The following is a 23,952-nucleotide window of genomic DNA, read 5'->3' on the forward strand; positions in this document are numbered from 1 at the left end:
ACATATATCCTTGTTCACTGTGCAGTCAGGGAATGTTGGTTTGATGAAAGGAGGAGTATAGGCAAGAGAGCAAAGTCCCAGAAAGAGCAGAGCACAGATAATACTTTATAAGTATCGCTTAGGGTTTTTTGGGGTGCTTTTCAAGTTGCTGTCTAGCAACCTTGTGAAGAAGGCAAGAAATACTTTCTTTTTCATAGATAAGCTCTCTGGCCTATCCTGAATTGTTCAGGTGAATACCTCTGATGCCCACTGTGGAATGTAAAGGTGTCCTTCGAGAAGCTGCTGTGTTGCCCATCAGGCCAGTCCTTCAGAGCATCTGTTCATTTGGCTTTTGTTGTGAGGCACATGTGCGAAGTATGTGTTTCCTCCATCCACTTCATCTGAATGCACTTGGCTTGTCTCCTTCCTGGTCTGCAGGGACCTAGGCCTTTGAATTTCAGTGTCGGCTGTTCATCAGAATGACTCCCGACCTCTGAGGCCCCTCAGTATGTTCTAGAGCTCCCCCCAAGATGAGCTCCTTCTGTAGCAGAAATGTTACTAGTCAGACTATCCCAAGTGACTTTGCAAATATGGTGACAGTTCCTCCAGTCGTTTTCTTATGGTATTTTCAGAGATTGAGGGACAAGGGTGGGGGAATAGAAATTAAAGATCAGGGAAGTCTGAAATTACTGTCCAAGCCAGGATTAGGTCTCAGATTTTATCATACTCTTTTTCTTCCCCGTTATACTTTCTCTGAGTGTTTGTGAATGGCTGGTGACTGCAGTGTTTTTAGAATGGGATTCAGTGGAAGAGAGATAAGAATTAGCCCAATAAACTGCTGTAGCACAATACTAGGAGAACTCCTATTGCTCCTTGGGACCTGGAAACTGAATGAATGGTCAAAATGGACTGAGAATCTCTGGTTTCTTAAACTCTTGTGGCAATTAGTGGCTTAGCATTTAATAGAGCAGTTGAATAGAAGTTAAGCCCTGTGTGTTTGATGGATATGAGATAGTAGCTCACTATTGTTTTCATTTGCATTTTCCTAATTATACTTAATTGAGTGTTTTTCCACATTTATTGGCTATTCAGGTTTCTTTTCTGCACAGTGCTTGTTTATATCCTTTACCCATTTTTTATTTTTTTTAATAATTTTAAAAAAAATTTTATTTATTTATGACAGTCACACACAGAGAGAGGCAGAGACCCATTTTTCTGTTGGATTGTTGTATGTTGATTTGTAGGAGTTATTTGTACATTCTTGATACTATTTATTTTTATGTATTTTACAAGTATTTTTAAAAGTCTGATTTTTAAACTTATTCTGAATAGTAAAATTTCATGTGCATGTTAAATTAATCATAGTTAATTTTTAAGGTTCTGACATTTTAAGTTAATCTTTTTTTCTTTTTGTCTCTATAGGTTATGAACGTGATTTCTGATGAAACTGGATTCCAGGAATAATTTTCATGATCTTTGTATATTTATATATATATATATTTTAAAATTTTGCATTTGACTTAAAGTGCCATGAGAAAATTTGCATATTGCAAGGTGGTCTTAGCCACCTCCTTGATTTGGGTACTATTGGATATGTTCCTGCTGCTTTACTTCAGTGAATGCAACAAATGTGATGAAAAAAAGGAGCGAGGACTTCCTGCTGGGGATGGTGAGTAATATTTTATAATAATACATCTGTTTTAGGGCAGCCTGGGTGGCTCAGTGGTTTAGCGCCACCTTCAGCCCAAGGCGTGATCCTGGAGTCCTGGGATCAAGTCCCACATCAGGCTCCCTGCATGGAGCTTGTTTCTCCCTCTGCCTGTGTCTCTGCCTCTCTCTCTGTGTCTTTCATGAATAAATAAAAAAAATCTTAAAAAAAAAAACAACCCAGCATCTGTTTTAGTATGTTACTTGTTTGTTCACTAATTTGGATACTATAAAATTTTATTTATTTTTAGATTAGTAGTAATCCTGACTTCCTAAATATGATCATATTACTAACAGTTTTCCAATGGGTTCTCCCAGCAGTTAAAATATCAAAGTATCATCATGTATAGAATTGCAAAATTCAACATTTATGTTCAGTGTTACATGTACTTATTTTCTGGAGGTTGTGTTACTAGGTAATGTGGGGAAACTAATATTAACTATTGTTAAACTAATAAAAATAGTTGGAACCAACAAAATTGTATGGCATTAATGCCATAAATGCTAAGTGTTAAAATTGCAATATCAGGTATCAAAAAGAGGTTTTTTTCCCTGCCCTCCCATCTCAGTTATGAGGGAAATCATTCTAGATGGATGTAATCTGGAGAGTTCTTTTGGTTAATGCTATATATAGATCCAGTTAGCATTTTAGGGAGGGCTTTTGCAAAGATGCAGCCATATAATAGAGGCCACAGTGAGATTGCAGTTTTGGTATAAAAAAGAAAGGAAACACAAATATGAAGGACCTGGGTTGGAAGTACTAACATTTTTGGCAGTGGATACCTGGAAAATTCAATTTTGAACATTTTGTGTTCAAACCAACAAACAAATGTTGCTTTCTATTTTTAAAATATTTTTATTTATTATTATTTTTTAAGGTTTTATTTATTTATTTGAGGGGGTGAGCATGAGCAGAGAGGACAGGTGAAGGGAGAGGGAGAAGACTCCCCACTGAGCAGGGACCCTGATGTGGGTCTCGATCCCAGGACCTTGGGATTATGACCTGAGCTGAGGGCAGATGTTTAACCACTGAGCCACTCAGGTGCCTTCCCTTTAAGTTTTAATAAAATATACTTTAATTCAAAGTGAGCCTCTTAATTTGCTGATTTTCCTGCTTTACTCTGTGACTCTGCTGCTTAGTAACTTTTCTAGATGACAAAATACTGCCTCCTTAACTATTGTTAGAACACAACTCTGTCTACATTTAACTCAAAGAACAGGTATTACTGTCTACCAGTAACTCAGATACTCTTTTCCCAAATGGAACAGATTAGCTTATCTGCCCCCCCCACTTTAATTCATTGCCATTTATAGTGGGAGCTCATGGTGTTCTGTTTGAAATGCAAAGACATGAAAGAAAGAAGATTCACTTGGTGAATGTTTTGGGTTTTTTTCCTAAAGACTTATTTATTTATTTTAGAGAGAGAGTGTGAGCAGGAAGGGGACAGAGGGAGGGAGGGAGGGAAGTCGACTCACTGCTGAGCGCAGAGCCTGACATGGGGCTCAATCCCACTACCCCAAGATCTCGACCCAAGCTGAAATCAAGAGTTGGATGCTCAACCAACTGAGCAGGCTAGGTGCCCCATTGGTTGAGGTTTTTAAAGCTCTCATAATTGCTGGGCAGTATATTAAGTGCTACACAGCTCAACAAGAAAAAAAAATAAGACAAAATGCCTCCCTTTGGGGAACTCACAGTCCAATTGGAGAGAAAGAATAATAGTAAAAACCTGATAGAATAAATAGCATTCTAGAGATGTGCATACGAGTAGAAAGGAAGGAACACGTGTGTGAGAAGGTGCAATAAGTAAAGAATACTCATGTTGAGGAGTATCGAGGTGAACAGGTGTTTGTTAGGTTTGATGAATAAGCAAGAGAAAGAAGCATGTGCGAGATGAACAAGTGAGAGAATAGAGTTGATGGAGAGAGAATATGAGGCAAGAGCACGGATGAAACTTGGGAGGTTAGCAGAGGCCACGTCAGGAAGGCCTTTTATGGCATGCTAAGAGTTTTGGATTTCTTTATAGGCAGTGGCATGTCATTGAAGGCTTGTAAACAAGGGAGAAGGTAACCTGATGAGAACCGGACTGGGAGAAGGTAACCTGATGAGAACCGGACTGGGAAAAGGTAACCTGATGAGAACCAGACTTTCAGAGGAAAGCTTTTGGTGGTCCTGTGGTTGAAGTACTGGAAGAGAAGGAGCAGCAGAGACTAGCTGTGAGGCTGTTGTGAGAGTTTAGAGAAATTCTTGGGGCCTACAGTAGAATGATACTGAAGTATGTAAACAGTGGAATTTACATAACATGAAGAGCCACTAAATGTAGGTGATAATAGAAGAAGAGTTTAAGATACCTCTCAGGTTTCCCTGTTTGATGAGTTGATAGAAAGAAGTCCCCCAGAGGTGGAGCAGCTTTGACAGATGGTGAAAAGATGAGCTTGGCTGGTAGTATTTGACTTGGAAGTGCTGGTAGAGATGTTCTGCAGAAAACAGTGGTCATGGTGCATAATGTAGGTGGTAGTGTAAGCCGTGTCTGTGCTGAAGGCTGTACCAGGAGCACGCACAGACTTAGACAGATCAATGTTGGAGAGCATCTTGGAGGTCAGTAAGGAAGAGAGGCTTCTCAGGAAGTCAGGTGGGAGGAGACACCAGAGAGAGGGCGGTCACAAAAATTCAGGAGTATTGTTTGTCAGAGATTTTACCTGAGATGAAGATAAGGTGTTTCTGTATGTTTGGAAATGGGGTTTCTTCTGACTGTGGCAGGTGCCATTTCAGTGCCAGTGGATTTGATGTACTCATGAAGGAGTTGCGATGTGTAGCTTATTCTTTTAGGAAGCTTCAACACAGGGGAAGAGAGGTGGTGGTGCATGGGGCACCTGGCTGGCTCAGTCAGTGGAGCATGTAACTCTTGATCTCATGGTTGTGAGTTTGAGCCCCACATTGGGTAGAGATTACTTAAAAATAAAATCTTAACGAAAAGAAACAACAACAAAATAAGAAAAAGGGTAGTGCACCAGTTAAAGGAATGGAGGCAAAGTTGTACGTGTGCATGTGTTTTTATGTACCTCGAGGCGGAGGTTTAAAATATAAAGGACAAATGTAATAACCCGAAAGAGCAAATTCTTAGCAGGTAAGACAGTGTCGTATCAAAGCCATAAGAAAAGGATTGTACTTGAAGAAGTTGCCAAGGATAATACAGTTATGAAAGCCACTGTGGCATGAACATCAAAGACAAGAAGTAGCCTTTATACAAAGTACGGAAGTACTATGTAAAGGAGCAGTGGTCCGAGAGTAGCAGTACGGAGCTGTGAGCCCTTATCAGGACTCTTGCGAAAGAATGACTCCCAGAAGAGGTTTGTGAGGTTAGCAGGCTCCCAGGAGGGCAGGTTTGAGTTAAGTCTGGTGGAAGGGGATGTGTGTTGTGGAAAAAGACCAATAAACGGCTTTTATAGTGGGGTGGGGATCTGGGTGTTCGGTGGGACGACTGAGAAGGAGGGAGGTGCGAGAGAAGGACTGAGCAGAGCAGTAAGCCCAAAGGTGAGATGGCAGTATGAAGGGAGAGGGAGTAGGGGGCTGGCAGTTCCAGATGGGGCTTTAAAACAGCGGGGTTGCAAACTTTGTTCCCTATAATCTTAAGGAGTTGATGGGAAAGAAGGGGAAAATGGTTTGAAGAAGGGGGCAGCTAATGCTCAGAAAGAACACCTTGAAAAATCTGCTCCCTGTGAGGTTTTGGTGCAATAGGAGCTGGGAGCTGTCTGTCCAGAGTGGCGCAGCTCTGAAGTCTCAGAGCCCTAAAGTAAGCACCTTCTCAGCTCAGGTCTGGTGAGGGCTTGCAGCGGTGCCCCTGAGGAATGCACCCTGAGGCGACTGGGAGAGGACAAATGGCTGAGGACACCAGGGACATGGATATTCTTAGTGGATAAGCCGGGGGACACAGGGACCAGAAGAGTGTAGGTTTCTTGATAGTACACATGAAGTCTCCGGGCTCTTCGGTTTTTATGGTATTTGGAAAACCAAAACAAAAACAAAAGGCAAAAAAGCAAACAAACAAACAGATAAGTCTCCAAAATTACTGTTTCAGTATTATAAAGATCTCCTTTCTGAACATTCTTTTAACTGCTTTCCAGTACCTACTTGGTGAAATTTATCAAATTCTTATCTTTATACTGTGAATAAAGGGGTCCTATTTTTAAGCAGAATGGATTGATTATCCTTACCATAATGCTGAATCTCTTAAAAGATTATCATTAATAATCCATTTTCTAGGATTTGCTTGTTACTTGCCTACTTCAGGTAATAGTGGGCCTGGCCAGTCTATGTGGTTACAGAGGTGTTGGTGGTTTTAGTTTGTTATGTTTTTCTGAGCAGTTCTGTCTCATAGTTTTATACTTGCATTTTATACCTGAGGCTATCTAAGAATAGCAATATTCTCTTGCTATTAGATGGGGCTCCCCTTGAAAAACTGGGATAGTGGGGGTTGTGTCATGGGAATATTTTTGTTGCCCTTCTGCCTTCCAGATAACTTCATTCCTTCAATTTGTGGGTTTGGATTTTGTATAGAATATTCAGTATTTTTACAGATGCAGTTCAAGTAAGAATTGATCTTTTATGCCAGAACTATACTCAATTTTCAGATCCTTAAAATGTTGATTCAAATTTTCATGTGTGTATGCTAGAATTATTTCAGTTATTAAACTTCAGGAAGCCTTTTGATGATTAAAAACTTAAAAATAGTAAAGGCTTTTGGAAAATATTATAATTTTTTGCATGTTTATAGAGTTGTTTGTTGTTTTTTAAATAAATTTTATTTATTTATTCATGAGAGACACAGAGAGGCAGAGATATAGGCAGAGGGAGAAGCAGACTCCCCAAGCGGAGCCCGATGGGGGACTCCATCCCAGAACCCAGGATCATGACCTGAGCCGAAGGCAGATGCTCAACTACTGAGCCACCCACGTGCCCCTTTATAGAGTTTTATATACTAAACACATTACAAATAAATTGAACATAAAATTGCAGCAAGGATTAAAACTGAGAAGGATTTGAGGTAACTTAGGGTTATCAGTGAGTTTTGTTACATAATTTTGGTGTGTTTTTCTTTTGTTTTTTTGGGGGGGGGTTGAAAGAGGGAGAGAGCACATGTGCGCATGATGGAGGAGTAGGCAGAGGGAGAAAGAATTTTAAGCAGGCTCCATGTTCAGTAGGGAGTCTGCTTCTTCCCCTCCCTTTGCTCTTCCCCTTTACCCCACCTCAAATAAACAAATAAAATCTCTTAAAAAAAAAAAAGCTTAGTCAGTTGGCAAACATTAGGCAGGATTTATTTCTAAAAATGGTTTTACGTGAGTTTTCAATAATTTTAAAGTTATTTCCCAATATTTTAATGCCCTCCTAAAATCACAGTTCATTCTGAGAACCAGCGCAAAATTATTTTAAACCATTTTTTTAATGGTTGTCTAAGATAGGTTTTTATAGTCTAGATATAGTTGTTGAAGACACAATAATTTCATATTCTATAGCCTTGGAGTTTGTAGGTTGTTTTGTACCACCATCTGAAACAACCATTTTATAAGTTAGCTTTACCCACTAGTGCTATTCTTGGGCAGATGAAGCCTGGCTGAAGAGTGATGGTTTGTCTACTGCCTTGTTGTTTTTGTGCAGAGACTCTTTGGAGGTGCCTAAAAAAATAAACAATGGGAGAATAAAAATTTCAGCTTTAAAAATAAATAAGTAATGTACAAAACAGGTGTTTTTATCTCATTATTGCCCTCATCTCATTCTCTATCCATGCCTTTTAGATGAGAAGTTTAACATGCTTTTTGCAAGTTTAATCTACCTGAGAACTTCTTTTTCTTGGAACACTTTTTAACATCTCAAAAGTGTAAAACAAGAAACAGTATTTGGAAATTGCTGAATATTACTCTTTTTAAGTTAAAAATTTTAAGATTTTTGTTTATTTGTGTGAGAGAGTGCATGCGTGCATGAGAGGTGTAAGGGCAAAGGGAAATGGAGAAACAGACTCCCCACTGAATAGGGAGTCCAGCGTGGGGCTCAGTACCAGGACCCTAAGATCATAACCTGAGCTGAAAGGAGATGCTTAACTGAGCAACCCACGTGTCCCTGAATATTACTTACTTTATTTATATATACATCAATAGATGACATTACGTTGGATTAGAATTAACTTTCCTGATGATCCACCTTGTTTAAAGGTTATTATAATGTTTATTATCAATTCTAGGATTTCATTTTGACTTATTTTGAATAGCATTTTTGCTGACGTATTAATTCAGTACATAATTATAAATCTCCTTTAAGACATTTTGCTGGACTCCACAAAAGGTACACAAATGAATCAAACCTGAACTAAAAAGAGATCGTAATCTAGTGGGGGACCCACAAGGCAGGTTAGCAGTCATTATAGGAGATAGCAATTGATTAGGATTGTAAGAGCCCTAGATAAAGTGAAGTGGCAGTCAAGAGTAGTAGATGATCACCATAGAGGGATTTGGAAAAGCTGCAGTCAAGAGAAGCTGTTTTAGCTGGCCTTAAAAGACAAGTAGGTGTTTGGTGGTATTGCAGAAATAGGACTGAGGAGGTCCATGGGAGAGGACTTCTCTGAGCAAAGGCACCAATGCAGGAAAACGTGAGGCACATATAAAGGAAAGTAGTGAGTTGCTATTTGACTGAAGGATTAAACACTAGAGTGGGGGTAGGGAGGGGCATATCTGTGAGGGCTGAGCAGGTAGTATGTTTGGAAAGTTAGGTTAAATTTCGTATTAAAGAGTTAGACTCTAGGAGATCATGGGAATACCACAATTAAAATCATGCTTTAAAGAGGTCAATGTGGTAATGATATTTGAGATGGAAATGCCAAGGTTGTGCATGATTCAGGTAAGTAGTGTAGGGTGAGGAGGTCTTGAGTGAGGACACTGGTGTGAAAGAGGACAGGGTAGCCGCTAGGAGGTTTTTACAGACTAGGAGAGAATGGACTCAGAAATGGCTCTGGTTGTCACGGCACAATTTAAACTCAAATGTTATTAAAAAGAAAGAGTTATCAATTGCTATAAAATTAATGTTGAGTTTCCTCCGTATTCTTAGTTCTAGAGCCAGTACAAAAGCCTCATGAAGGTCCTGGAGAAATGGGGAAACCAGTTGTCATTCCTAAAGAGGATCAAGAAAAGATGAAAGAGATGTTTAAAATCAATCAGTTCAATTTAATGGCAAGTGAGATGATTGCACTCAACAGATCTTTACCAGATGTCAGGTTAGAAGGGTAAGTACCTAGTGTGGTCCTGATAGCATTGAATTTGAATGAAAAGTGTGTTCTGAATTCCCAATAAATTATACTTCAGTGTTAATTGTTCTTAAAGTGAATGGTACATCACTGAGTTACTACTTACCCCACTTAATTAAATACTGATAAAAAATACTATTGATCATTAGGCTATAAATTTTAGGCTTTGGAAAATAATGATTTATCTTAATAGATTAATAGGGGATTTCAAACTTACCAAACAGTTCTAGAATTAGCTTTTTTTAAAAAAGATCCTTTTAAGATGTTTGTAACTTAAAATAGTAATGTGTACAGTCATAGGTGTACAGATTACTGAATTTTTACATATACATATATAGCTAATTATCCAAATCAAGATATAAGTGTTATATGAATGAATATTCCATAATATATTTACACATTGATAGACATTTGGGTTGTTTCCTCATTTTAACTATTACGAATAAAGGAGTTGTGACATTCTTGTGCATGTCTTCTGGAGGACTTTGGCTCTTGTTTCTATTTGGTATATATAGGGGAAAGGAATAGGTTATACATTTATACAGTATTAGTAAGTGCTGCCAAACAATTTTCCAGGATGATTGTACCAATTTACACTCCACTACCATTGTTAGAGGCCCAGTTGCTCCATGAGAAGAAGGTAACAAGGTATTGGCTAGAGAACAGCAGGCTCTGTTAAAAGCAAAGGTTCTACACACAAAGCTCATGGAACAAGTGAACATACACATTTGGCTCCTGAGACCCTACCACCTTGCCTTCTGTGGTTCCCATTCATGCCAGCAACCAGGCCATCCTTTTCCAGGCAAGAGATTAGAGTATCATTCTTTACAGAGTAGGACTAGATATAGAGGGGGGAAAAAACCTCACAGTAATCATCACTCTGAGCTAATAGCTTTTTGGTTCCCTTTTTTTTTATAACAAATGTGTAACCGAGGAGTACTAGACAATGACAAGAAACCTTCAAACATGGAAAATACAGTTCCTAAAAGAGAAAAATGCAACCTGGAGGACACAAAATTATTCAGGGAGAAGAAAACTTTAAAAAGAAATAATTAATAATCTCAGTGAAATAAAATCTGTTACAACCATAAAACAAGAATAGGTAGGGTACTATTCGAAGGATACACTAGGAGAACCAAAGAGTGTTGGGAGTTTAAAAAGCAAGCAAGAAAGACAAGGACAAAACCCAGTGCAACTCAGCCACAACCTTGGAAGCAAAGGAGCAAAAAAATTCCAGAAGAAAACATTTTTCCAACCTAGAATTCTGTATCTGTCCAAATTTGTATTCAAATGCATAGGTTAAAAACACATTTTTGGAAATGCAAAGTCTCATAACACTGAATTGCCACACATTCTTTCTTGGGGAATTACTGGGGGTTATGCTCCACCAAATGAGGACCCAGACTCAGGAAAAGATGGATGCAGGATATGGAAGACAGGAGATTTGCCATAAAATGAATGTGGTGGGAATCCCTTGAGGATGGTGAAGGGAGAGCGCTGGATCAGCGTTATTAGGCTGAGAGGCAACCATCCAGACAGAAGCAGGTCAGGACACGCACACCAGGAGAGACTTCAGCAAGGTGGATGGATGATGGTATAGCTCAGTGCCTCAGTGCCTCTGGAGGAGGTTTAGATGATGGGGAGTTTGGAATGCAATTAATAAGTGCACAGAAAATCATAGCAAGGAAACATAATTCCAGGGAAATCTTGGAAAAGTTCAGAGAAAGCAAAAGCAATTATATAGTTTACTACACGGCACAGCTGTGAATAAGTCCTAAAAGGTAACCATTTAATATTGTGCATATAAAAGTTAAACTGGGGGTGGGGGATGGAGAGTATCAGTGTGTTCATACAGCAGGTTGTTTGAGTGGTGGTCAGTCAAAAGAAGCTTCGTTGTAATCTTGGGTTTTCCCAAGCGGTTAACTCTACTGAACAATGTAAGAATTACTAAAGAAAGCTACACTCTTCAGAGAAGCCTGCAGTTGAAATTTTAATGGTGTCTTTGCTAAAAAAGCCTTGATTGTTACTGTTCCTGGTAGAGTGTTTTTGTAACTGCAATAATTCCCCTGTGTACATTACTGTTCTTTTTTTTTTTTTTTTAAATTTTTATTTATTTATGATAGTCACACAGAGAGAGAGAGAGAGGCAGAGACACAGGCAGAGGGAGAAGCAGGCTCCATGCACCGGGAGCCCAATGTGGGATTCGATCCCGGGTCTCCAGGATCGCGCCCTGGGCCAAAGGCAGGCGCCAAACCGCTGCGCCACCCAGGGATCCCTACATTACTGTTCTTAATGCATCTTACTAAGCATTTATGTTTGGAACAGTGTTCAAATGATGTGATACACATGCTTGTACGCTGAATTTCGGGCTTGATGAGGACCACCTAGATTTAAAAGTCTCACTTCACACAACCTGCTAACACAAATTCCTTGCCAACCATTTGGTCTCTGTGGGAATGGGCCACTTAAGAAGGTGTCACAAAATCACTACTGTCACTGAGTAGCCTTTTTATACCTTCTTACTCCATCTCTGTGCCAGTAACTTTTAAAGTTTTTTGTTAGTTTAACTTTTATTGTGGGGAATTTCAAATGTATACAAAAGGAGACAATAGTATAAGGAAACTGTGTGTTCATCACCTTGCTTTAACAATGCCTGATAGTCTTTTTTCTTATTTATACCCTTTTAATGTCCCCCCAACCATCTCTGTCTCCTGATATTTACACCTGTATGGGTCTGCTTCCTACCTTGTACTAGGGTTGGTCTGTATGACCAGTAGAACACAGTATAGGTGATGGAATATTGCTTTCAGAATTAGGTTATAAAAAGTACACTGTGGTGTTTTTTTTTTTTTAAATATTTTATTTATTTGTTCATGAGAGACACGGATACACAGGCAGAGGGAGAAGCAGGCTCCATGCAAGGAGCCTGTCGCAGGCGGGACTCAATCCCGGGTCTCCAGGATCAGGCCCTGGGTGGAAGGTGGTGCTAAACCACTGAGCCACCCGGGCTGCCCTACACTGGTTTCTAATTTGTTTTTTTACTCTCACTTGAGTCATTAGCTCCAGAATTAGCCAGCTGACTTGATAGTGGCAGCCCTGTGGGAACACACGTGGTTTGTGGCCCTTTGTGAATAACCAGCTAAATGCGATTAGAAGCACATTGTCCAGTTCCAGGCAAAGGTGTACCATTTGTAAATAATTTCAATATGTATCTCTGAAAGATAAAGACTCGTGTAGGAAAGAGGTCATGATACCACTTTATACTTGTTATTACCATAATATTTTCAGAGCTTATCTGTGGTGTAGCATGGATCAGTACTGTATTCCCTTCTCTGGTTGAACAGTATTCCATTGAGCAGATTTACCATACTTTGTGTGTTTATCAGTTGATGGACATGTAGGTGGTTTGCACATCTTAGCTATTATGAAATACTTGTATGAATATGCACATGTTTTTGCATAGACTTCTTAAAAATTATCTTGGGTATATACTTAGGAGTTGAATTATTGAGTCATATGATAATTCCGGGTTTAACATTTTGAGGAAACACCAACTCCCCCCACCCCTCCCAAGACCAGACAGAGTGTCTTATCTTACATCTTTCCTCAGCCTGCATTTTGCAGACTGCATCACTCTGATGTCATTGACTATTCCTGTGTCTCTCCCTTTGCTGCAGATTGGTAGGTTAAAGGCATGTTGTACCAGTATCCTTCAAGTCAGCTAAATTGTGTGATTATGGTACTAAAGGTGCGCAATCTAGTCAGTCATGTGCTGTATCACTGTTGGAAAGGTCTCTTGTATGTCTCATCTGCCTGTTTTTCCTTTTTGGAATGCCCATTAGGCTTTGGACTACTTGAATTGATTCTCTTAGTTTCTTATATTTTTGTCTTTTCTTGTCTTTTTTCTCTTCCAGAGAAAAATTCTACACTGTCTTTGAGCTATTCTCCCTCTGCCCCCTCCCCATTCGCACGTGCGTGCTCTCTTGCTCTCTCTCATAAATAAATAAAATCCTTAAAAAAAATTAAAAGTGAAAACATGTTTAAAATATTTGTCTTAAAAAAAAAAATAAAATAAAATAAAATATTTGTCTTTAGGGATGCCCGGGTGGCTCAGCGGTTGGGCGCCTGCCTTTGGCTCAGGGTGTGATCCTGGAGACCTGGGATCGAGTACCATGTCGGGCTCCCTGCATGGAGCCTGCTTCTCTCTGCCTATGTCTCTGCCTCTCTCTCTCTCTCTCTCTCTCTCTCTCTGTCTCTCATGAATAAATAAATAAAATAAAATAAACTTTAAAATACTTTAACTATTTTTTATTGTCTATTTCCATCTTTTATTAGGATCTCTCAGAAATTTCATTTTATTTTTTTGGAAAAACTAACCTTCTCTTTTCTGAACTATTATTTTTTAAAATAAAATGATGTAAACATTCAGTAAGCTATAGGAAATAACAGACTTTTTGTACCAACCACCAGCCTTATTGAATCTTAAGCTGCTATATTTCCTTCCTTCCTTCCTTCCTTCCTTCCTTCCTTCCTTCCTTCCTTCCTTCCTTCCTCTCTTTCTTTTCACAATAGAACTTTATGGCTACAGTAGAATCCCTTTGTATACTCCTCCCAGTTCCATTCTACTTCTATCTAACCATCGTGGTTTTTCCATTTACCATTACTGTTTATATTTTAAAAGTACTTCTTCATGTCTATGTACATAAGTATTTTATAGTTTCATATTTTTAACTTAACAAAGAGTGTAGTATATGAACATTTCCTTTTGCAACTTTTTTAAAAAATATTTATTTATTTCATGAGACACACAAAGAGAAAGAGAGGCAGAGACACAGGCAGAGGGAGAAGCAGGCTCCATGCAGAGGGAGACTGACATGGGACTTGATCCAAGGTCTCCAGGATCAGGCCCTGGGCTGAAGGTGGTGCTAAACTGCTGAGCCACCCTAGCTGCCCCTCCTTCTGCAACTTTTTAAGGGTTGTTTTTGCTCAGGCATTGATTTTGAGATTTATCCATGTCAGTACATGTAGTTCTGGATTATTCATTTTAACTGCTTTGTAGAAGTCTATTGTTTGCATATGCCATAATTTATCTATTGTTCTTTTACTTTATGTATATATATTTTACATTTACAGTGTCTCTGTAAACATCCTTTTACATGTATTCTCTCCTATAGATGTTAACAGTTTTCTCTAGAACAATGCTTTTCAAATTACAGTTCATGACCCTTTACTCACTAATGGATCATAAAATCAGTTTAGTGAATACCTGTTATTTTAATTAGTGAAATAGAAGATATCAGAGTGTGTTTCATGTAGTAAAAGTATTTTTTTCATTAATCATTGTTTCAGGATGTATGTACTCGATTAACATAAAATGTACTTGTTACTGTAGGTTATGGTCAAAAGTGTTTGACAGTAAGAAGTGAAATTATTGTGCTGAGAGGTACTCACTTTTTTATTAAACTCAATTTAAAAAAAAAAATTATTCCCGTGCTAGTTTTACCAATTTACATTTTCCAGCTACAGAGAATTCATGCAGAGGCTAATCCTGGCATGGACTAGGCTAGTATAGGTGAAGAAGTCTTAAAATTCTGATTCCATTTTCAAGATAGAACCTATCAGAATACTAATGGATTGGATATGGAGTAAGAGAAAAGGAGGAATAAGGATTTAGAACTGAGCAGCCTTCTATACTTGCCAAGATAGAAAGAAGAGAAGAATAGAAATATGAGGATAGAAAACAATTAGCATATATTTATAAAAGGCTGGAGTTCAGGGGAGATGTTGAAACTAGAGCTATGAATTTGAACAAGTGAATTTAAAGGCATGGGTTAGTTGAAATAGCCTTCTGAGTGGATGAGATGAAAAAGAGGTTAGGTTAGGTGATTAGCATTTCAGCTTTTGAAGAGTGAGAAGAAAAGGAAGATATAGCAAAAGTGTTAGAAAATATGAGGTATGAGGGGAAAAGTACATGGAAGTCAAGCAAATGTTTTAAGGAGCGAGTGGGCCACTCTGTTACATGCTGCTGAGACAAAAAAAATGAAGTCTGTAAATTGACCAGTGGGTTTCAATGTATACAGGCTGTTGGAACTTACATAAAATTGTTTCTGTGGAGTGATAGGAATAAATCCTGATTTAAAAGATTGAGGAAGTCTTCTAGTTTCAGTAATGGTGGCCTCAGTGATTTAGGTCAGCTCTTCTGTTGAGGACAATTAGAAAGATTATCTATCTATGTATCTATCTATCTATGTATCTATCTATCTATCTATCTATCTATCTATCATTCTATCTATCTATCATTCTATCTATCTATCATTCTATCTATCTAGTTTGCTTGAAAACATCCAGAGGGTAGAAGGCAGTGAAGAATTATGAAACCTAAATATGAAGAATTATGAAGCCTAAATATGGGAGAAGATGAAAACTCAGAGAAATTAGCCTGGAACTTTTACTTTGATGCTTCTGCTGAATCCAGAAGGTGTGTGCCTAAATAGTACTTTTGATACAGCCTTTTGGTGCTGGGGCATGAAACTTGGAGTCCAGAGCCTGTCAAATGTGTATGTGTATGTGGTGGGGGAGAGTCAGCCCTTTCTGCATGCTTTAGTTTTAGGTTCCTAGACATAAGATGAAATTGAAGTAGATTAGCCCTGGTGGTGACTGAAGCCCAAGTTTAAAGCATCTTAACCCAGAAAATTGAATTAACTGGTGCCACTGGATCCCCATACATTCAAATGTAAATCCTCTCTGAAGAAAGCTATCAGGCCAGTAAATTTTTAAATGATATTTCATACACAATGTCTGGCTTATGACACCTGAGGAAACAAGGCAACACATGAAAGAAAACAATAGACAATGGAAATAAACCCAGAAGGACTCCAGGTAATGGACTTATCAGACACAAACTTTAAAATGATTGTACATAATATTCATATGTTCAAGGAGATTTAAAAACAGAATTGGGAATTGCAGCATGAGAACAAGAAACCATTATAAAATAACCAAGTGAAAATTCTGGAATTGGAAAAGTAAAATAATAAAAAATAAAGACTTGACAGGTTTAGCAGTAGATTGATGTAGTGAAAATTAATTGTATTTTTATATCAGTTTTCTAATAAAGGGTGGACAGTAATTTTTTTTTAAATACCACTTAAAATGTAATCAAAATATCAAGTATCAGAAATTCTCTTCAGAGAAAATTCTGGAATGTTACTGAGAGAAATTAAAGATCTAAATAATCAAGAATGCCCATCTTTATGGATGGACAACTCAGTATTATAATATTTTGGGGGATCCCTGGGTGGCGCAGCGGTTTGGCGCTTGCCTTTGGCCCAGGGCGCGATCCTGGAGACCCGGGATCGAGTCCCATGTCGGGCTCCCGGTGCATGGAGCCTGCTTCTCCCTCTGCCTGTGTCTCTGCTTCTCTCTCTCTCACTGTGTGCCTATCATAAATAAATAAAATTTAAAAAAAAATTTATAATATTTTGGGTTTCTCCAAATTGATCTATAGATTCATTGTTTCATAAGATCAGCATGATCTTGAAATGAAAATCTGACAAGGACAAGAAAGGAAGTATTACAGACCAATCTTATTGATAAACATAGATCTAGAATTCTAAATAAAATGTCAGCTGAATCCAGCAATATGTAATGTTAATAACATATAAAAACCAAATTGATTTACGCCAGCACACTAGGTTGATTTAATATTTTAAAATCATTTAAAGTCTCCACATTAACAGGAGTAAAGGAGATATAAGCTCTGTTAGTTCAGTTGATATAGAAAAAGGATTTGATAAAAATTTGTCTTTGGTTAGGACAGAAATTCTAGGGAACTGGGAATGAAAGGGAACCTCCTTAATCTGATAAAATGTATCTGCCAAAACCAAAATGAAACAAAGCCTCTCAGGTTTAATAGTTATTTTGAAAATGTTCCTTTTGAGATCTGGAACATGACACAGATGCCCATTATCACTTCTATTCACTGTGGTGCTGTTGGTTTTAGAGTAAGAAGGGCAAGCAAGAGAAATAATAGTTATATGTGCTGGGAAGGAAGAATTAAAATTTAATATTTGCAATTGATGTTGCAAATCATTGCATGATTTTTGTGTGTATTACAGATATTAATATGAAGGCAAAGCAATAAAGTTCCTAGCATATCACATAGAATTTATTATGATCTTGAGAGAGGGGAGGATTTCTTTTTTTTTTTTTTTTTTAAAGATTTATTTATTTATTTATGAGAGAGAGAGAGAGAGAGAGAGAGAGAGAGAGGCAGAGACACAGGAGGAGGAAAAAGCAGGCTTCATGCCAGGAGCCCGATGCAGGACTCTACCCTAGGACTCTAGGATCGTGTCCTGGGCCAAAGGCAGGTGCTAAACCACTGAGCCACCCAGGGATCCCCGAGAGGAGGATTTCTTAAACAGGGCAGGGAACAATTTGATTATTGGGACTGTATTAAATCCTTCCTATTCATTTTTTTAAAAATTGAAAAAAATACATTGAAATGGCAAGTCATGGGCAGCCTGGGTGTCTCAGCGGTTTAGTGTCGCCTTCAGCCCAGGGCCTGATCCTGGAGACCCGGGATTGAGTCCCACGTCGGGCTCCCTACATGGAGCCTGCTTCTCCCTTCGCCTGTCTCTGCCTCTCTCTCTCTCTCTCTCTCTCTCTCTGTCTCTCTCTGTGTGTCTCATAAATAAATAAAACCTTAAAAAAAAAAAAGGCAAGTCACAGAAGAAATTTATGATACTTATGACCAGCAGAATGCTCAGATCTGGAATATATAAATAACTTCTACATCAAAAAGAAAAAGTGGAAGAGACTTGAAGAAATCATTCATATGACCAATAAACCTATGAAGATGATCAACTTCATTAATAATCGAAAATCACAAAACTAATGAAATACCACTTCATACTCCTAGAGTGTTGATGGCAGTGTAAATTCTTACAGCCACATTGAAAAACATGTCAGTATCTAGTAAAATGAACATTAACATGCTTCCTGACCCAGCCGATCCATACCTAAATATATCTAACAGATGCATGCACATATGCATCAGGAGACAAGGACAAAATTGTGAATAGTATTGGCTCCAAAACTGAAAATAGTCGAAGTGTGTATCAGCAGTGGCATATGGCAGACCCATACAATGGAATACTTTACAGCAGTTGGAAATGAACAAAGGGCACGACGTGAATCTCACCATTATACCAAGGTAGTGTCTCACAGGAATATATATGAAATTATGCTGTCTCTAGGAACCTCAAAAGCAAGCAACGCAAAACAAGTTCAGTGTTAGAGGACAGTAATTCATCACCTTTGGGGAGGAAGGAAAAGGTAACGAGAGCAAAGGGGACTTGCGAGGTACTGGCTATGTTCTCTCTCTCTCTCTCTCTCTCTTTTTTTTAATGTTTCTTTTTATCCCGAGTCATGGTTACAAGGGCATTTGCTTTGTGATAACTCATTCGGCCCTAAATTTATGTTTTGTGCAATCTGCTATACTATAGGTAAAATCAACTTGACGGAAAAGTGGGGGAAACAATGTGGGAGGGTAAGTGGTGGAGGCAGCAGGTGTGGCAGTGCTTTTGAGGTGTTGGAGAAAGGAGAGAAGTAGAGGTGTTAGCTGGGGAGATAGTGCAATTAGGGGGACATTGTCTTTTCTTTTTCAAAGGTGATCTATAATGCAGTATGTTTGTGTGTTGATGGGAATGATCCCACTGGGGGTAAATTTGAGAGGGATGAGTATTACAGCAAGAGCATTTATTAAGTCGGTTGAGAAGGAATGCAGTTGCCTTTAAACAGGAATAGGGATAATTCAGGCCTTGTGTAGTGGGAAAAAAGCACAATGTTCACGACCACACATGCCTACAGGATGGTAAATGTGTTCATGGGAGTATGGAAATTCTCTGACAGCTTCTGTGTTTTCGGTGAAATTGCCACCTGTGAGTGAGGAGGATGGGAAAGGTATTGGAAGTCTGTGGACATGTGAAACAAGCATGTTGAAGGAGGTGAGTAGGAAATGCAAGTAGAATGCTGCACCGCGCTGAGAGCTTGCTTGAGGTTTGTGGTTATAAATTGAGAATGAGGCCATTTAGCATGCTCGTTTATTTTCTTTAGCCATATTCAGCAGTTCAAGTGAGATGCAAAATCAGCAAAAAATTCGATTTAGCTAGGATTGGGATATTCCAGCAAGTGATAGGGAGCTAAAGCATGGTGATAGTAATAAAGAGCTATGGATCTAAGCAGAGTATAGGACCTGTAAAACATGAAGAAGGCAACAGAAAGCTAGAAGAGGGAGGGTCTGGAGTGGAGATGCCGGTGAAGGAAGCTAAAGATCTGGGATTATTGGAGTCATTGAGTTGGAAGAACAAGGATTTGGGGTGGGGGTAGTGGTGACCAGAGATTGTGATGCTTAGAATGGAGGTGATCTGTAATGGGATGGTCTAGAGGGTATAGCATGAAAGTATGTGAGTTGTGGTGAAGGACAATTTCACTGGAGGAGAGCAGAGCAAAGATCTGAGAAGCCAGGGTATTGAAAAATGGACCACATTGATGCTAAAATGACTGAGAATGTGATGACAAGACTAGCGTTGGAACTAAGGGAAGTGATGGACGACAGTGACAGAGATGGAGTGGCACCTTTAAAGGACATGAGGCTTCTTAGGGAAGAGGGAAAAGCAACAATCTTGAATCAGCAGTAAGGAAAAAGGAAAGTATCTACCCCTCATCTCCAGACTCCATGGTACATGTGGTAGGGAAGGAAAGCCTCTTGAAAGATTACTCAGGAGGTGCCTGGCTGGCTCAGTCGATTAAGTGTCTGACTCTTGATTTTGGTCATAACCTCGTGACCTCACAGCTTGTAAGATTGAGCCTCGAGTGGGGCTCCCCACTCAGTGTGGAGTCTGCTTGAAATTCTTTCCCTGTCCCTCTGCCCCTCCCCCTCACTTGCTCTCTCAAATATAAAATAATCTTTTAAAAAAAAACTATTCAGGAAGTGGTCTTCTTGGTGACTTTTTAATTAGTGCTAGAAGATGAATATTCAGAAAAGGGATTATGAATATAGCTGATTTTATTGGTGACAGAACCATGAATTCCTAGGAGCATAGTGGAAAGATTTGCAGGTGTTAACCTAAAAAAATAAAACAGCCAGTTATTCTACCTGCAAAATGGGTTTATTTGGGAATAGCAGAGAATTGCACTTCAGGACAAACTACGCAAAACCATAGGCAAATCCAGTGATAAAAGGGGAGACGACTTCTATGGAGGAGGAAATTGGGAAGAGGGTCTTTTTTGTTTGAGAGAGTGTGCACGTGGAGAAGCAGAGAGAGAGGGAGAGAGAAACTTTTTTTTTTTTTTTAAGATTTTATTTATTCATGAGAAACACAGGAGAGAGAGAGAGAGGCAGAGACACAGGCAGAGGGAGAAGCAGGCTCCATGCAGGGAGCCAGATGCGGGACTCGATCCTGGGTCTCCAGGATCAGGCCCTGGGCAGAAGGCAGGCACCAAACCTCTGAGCCACCCAGGCTGCCCCGGGAGAGAATCTTAAGCAGACTCCCTGCAGAGAGACTGAGCCGCCATCCAGGCACCCCAAGAGAAGCTGTTTTGAATGAAAGCTCATTAGAGAAAAGAGTTCAGGATGATGATGGTTTCTCATTTGCTGGGGTGCAGGCAGGTAGTTGATTTCTTGTAGAAGATGCAGGGTACATCTTTTCCTGTTGGGACCTGTAGCTGGTAATTCTTTCCTGTTGTTGACCCTTCTTCTGTTGGGGTCTGTAATTGACATTCTTTTTGTAATTGAAGTTGGGTGGTATGGCTCCCCCTTCCTCACTTCCCCTCCTAGCCTCCTGACTCTGTTTTTGTGAGGTTTCTCTTCATTAATTTCCACACAGGTCAGGAGCTTTAGTTAGCCCAATAGCAATTAGGATTTGGGTAATGTACGATAACTAGAAGGCCTGGGTTTTTTGTTATTTGTTCATATCATTATCTTACAGTTTTTAGTACATTTTCACTAGGTATATAATTATGTATTCTTATTTCTAATATTTTTTGTGACTCTCCCCCTTTATTCCCCCTCCCTTTTAAAAAAAGACTTTATTTATTCATGAGAGACACAGAGAGACAGAGGCAGAGACACAGGCAGAGGGAGAAGCAGGCTCCCTGCAGGGAGCCCGATGCAGGACTCAATCCCAGGACCCCAGGATCACGCCCTGAGCCGAAGACAGATGCTTAACCACTGAGCTACCCAGGTGTCTCCCTTTCCCCCTTTTTCATTAATTTTTTTAAAAAAGGATTTCTTTATTTGACAGGGTGAGCACAAGCGGGGGGAATGGTAGGCAGAGGGAGAGAAAGAAGCAGATTCCCTGCTGAGCAGGGATCCTGATGCTGGGCTTGATCTCGGAACCCTGAGATAATGACCTGAGCTGAAAGCAGATGCTTAGCTGTCTGAGCCACCCAGGCACCCCTTCTTTAAATAATCTTGCTAACGAGTTGCAATTTTTGATTTTCAAAAAAGAAATAACTTTTCCTTTGTTTTATCTACTTGTTTTTTTTTAATTTGTTTTCTGTGTAATTATCTCTTTTGTGTTTAATCTGTCCTTTCTTAAGTGCTTAACCTATTATTTAAAAATATTTTTGGGGATCCCTGGGTGGCGCAGCGGTTTGGCGCCTGCCTTTGGCCCAGGGCGCGATCCTGGAGACCCGGGATCGAATCCCACGTCGGGCTCCCGGTACATGGAGCCTGCTTCTCCCTCTGCCTGTGTCTCTGCCCCCCCCCCTCTTTCTCTGTGTGACTATCATAAATAAATAAAAATTTAAAATAAATAAAAATAAATAAAAATAAAAATATTTTTGTTTTCTAGTAATCATTAAAAACTATCTGTGAATCACTTCAGTGCAGCTTGTTTTACATATAGTATTTCATCCTTATTTATTCCTTTTTTTTTTTAAGATTTTTTTTTTAAGAAAGTATTTTTTTTTTAAATCAAAATTTTTTTTTAATTTTTTAAATTTTATTTTATTTTTTATTTATGATAGTCACAGAGAGAGAGAGAGAGAGAGAGAGGCAGAGACACAGGCAGAGGGAGAAGCGGGCTCCATGCACCGGGAGCCCGACGTGGGATTCGATCCCGGGTCTCCAGGATCGCGCCCTGGGCCAAAGGCAGGCGCCAAACTGCTGCGCCACCCAGGGATCCCTTTTTTTTTTTAAAGATTTTATTTACTTATTAGCACTCGTGCAGAGAACCAGAGCAGAACAGGGAAGGGCAGAGGGAGTGGGAGGAGTAGACCCCCCCACTGAGCAGAGAGGCTGACATGGGGCTCCATCCTAGGACTCTGGGATCATGACCTGAGCTGAAGGCAGAAGCTTAACATACTGAGCCGCCCAGGTGGCTTATTTCTTCCTACGTAGTTGGTAATTTCCATTTGATTTCCACTTAACTCAGGTTGACCTAGAAATACATTTAATATTTCTAGGTATATTTCTCTTTGCCTTTTGATTTTTTTGATTTTTTATTAATGATTTCTAGATACACTCATCATGTTCAGAAAACATGACCTATATATGAACATGATCTATTTCAAATATATTGAAACCTCCTTCGTGACCTAAAAGGTGTTGAATTTTTAAAAAAATAATTCCTCTGCAGTTGAAAATAACTGGTTGTTTTGTTGCCTTTTACTTCTGGATTTTTTTCTGTTTCATGGTGCATGCTGTATTAGATTCCGATTAATTTGTATTTTTTTTTATTTTTAATTTGTATTTATTTTTATTTTTTAAAGATTTTATTTATTCATGAGAGACACACACAGAGAGAGAGAGAGAGAGGCAGAGACACAGGCAGAGGGAGAAGCAGGCCTCCTGTAGGGAGCCTGACTTTGGACTCAATCCCAGGTCTATCAGGATCATGCCCTGGACCAAAGGCAGGCGCCAAACCACTGAGCCACCCAGGCGTCCCTAATTTGTATTTTTAAAAAACCTCCCACTATGATTATGTGCTTGACAATTTCTCAGTTCATTCTTTTATTTTTCAAGGCTGCATCATTGGATACATTTATTGTAATTGATAGTATATTGTTGTTTTTAAACCTGTTGTTTACTGGACGTATATTAATTTTTTTACCCTGATTTTGACCCTGCTGTACTGCTTTTAGTCTAACATTTTCCTGATGTGTCTGTTTTTTTATTTCTTTCAGCCATCTGTAAGATTTTATTTTAGATGTATCTTTACTAAATGGCTGGATTTATATTTTCAGTTCACTCTAATCATTTTTTAGTAGGTGAGTTTGATACATCTACATTTATTGTGACTGTTGTTAAATTTGGACTTACCTTAGATTGAACAACATAATGAAATTGATATTCAACCATTTTTTACTTATGAAAATGAGTTTCATAAAGCTCAACCTAATCTTGTTTTGTTTACTGTTCTTTTCATTTTTTCCTCCTTTCCCTTCACTACTTGATACAGTTTCATCTGATAAAAATTTTAGTACTTATATTTTCCTGTCTCCTGGTTTAGAAGCTGCACATTTTATTTTTCTTCCTTTAGTGTAAGACCTGAGTATATTGTAATTGTCAACATGTGGATTTATCTTCATCTACATGCTCAGTTAGTGTATTTTGATCTGAGTATTCAAATTCTTCAATTCAGGACATGGCTGGCTGTAATCTCAAATATTGCTGAGGTACCATTCCTTCAACCCATTCTGGAATTACTCATATGCATAGACTAGAGCTTCTCAATCTGTACTTTTATTTTTTTCTCTCCTTTGTCCCTCTTTGAATTATATCTCAGTGAATTTCTCACTAATCTCGATAGTGGCAGAGTCCAGGTCTTACTTGCCATTCACTGGCTTTGTTGCTTTGGAAGAGGTAATCACCTTTCTGTACTACAGGATCCTTATCTGTACAGTAAGAAAAATAACAAGGATTGTTGTGAGGATTTATAGTGCTTGAGATACTTGGTGGCACCTAGGATAC

The 23,952-nt window shown here is 38.9% G+C and overlaps 1 protein-coding gene across 1 annotated transcript in view; it reads left to right on the plus strand.

The window, feature by feature from the left end:
* GALNT1 (polypeptide N-acetylgalactosaminyltransferase 1) overlaps nt 1-23,952 on the plus strand; it is an 80,477-nt gene that overhangs the window by 13,715 nt on the left and 42,810 nt on the right. Inside the window, exons 2-3 of the mRNA XM_041748859.1 lie at nt 1,402-1,648; nt 8,780-8,954. Of these exons, the coding sequence (XP_041604793.1) occupies nt 1,510-1,648; nt 8,780-8,954 (314 nt within the window). The 5' untranslated portion in view covers nt 1,402-1,509. The remainder of the gene's footprint in view (nt 1-1,401; nt 1,649-8,779; nt 8,955-23,952) is intronic.

The sequence above is a fragment of the Vulpes lagopus genome, chromosome 1 (genome assembly GCF_018345385.1).
Source record: "Vulpes lagopus strain Blue_001 chromosome 1, ASM1834538v1, whole genome shotgun sequence".
Taxonomy (NCBI): domain Eukaryota; kingdom Metazoa; phylum Chordata; class Mammalia; order Carnivora; family Canidae; genus Vulpes; species Vulpes lagopus.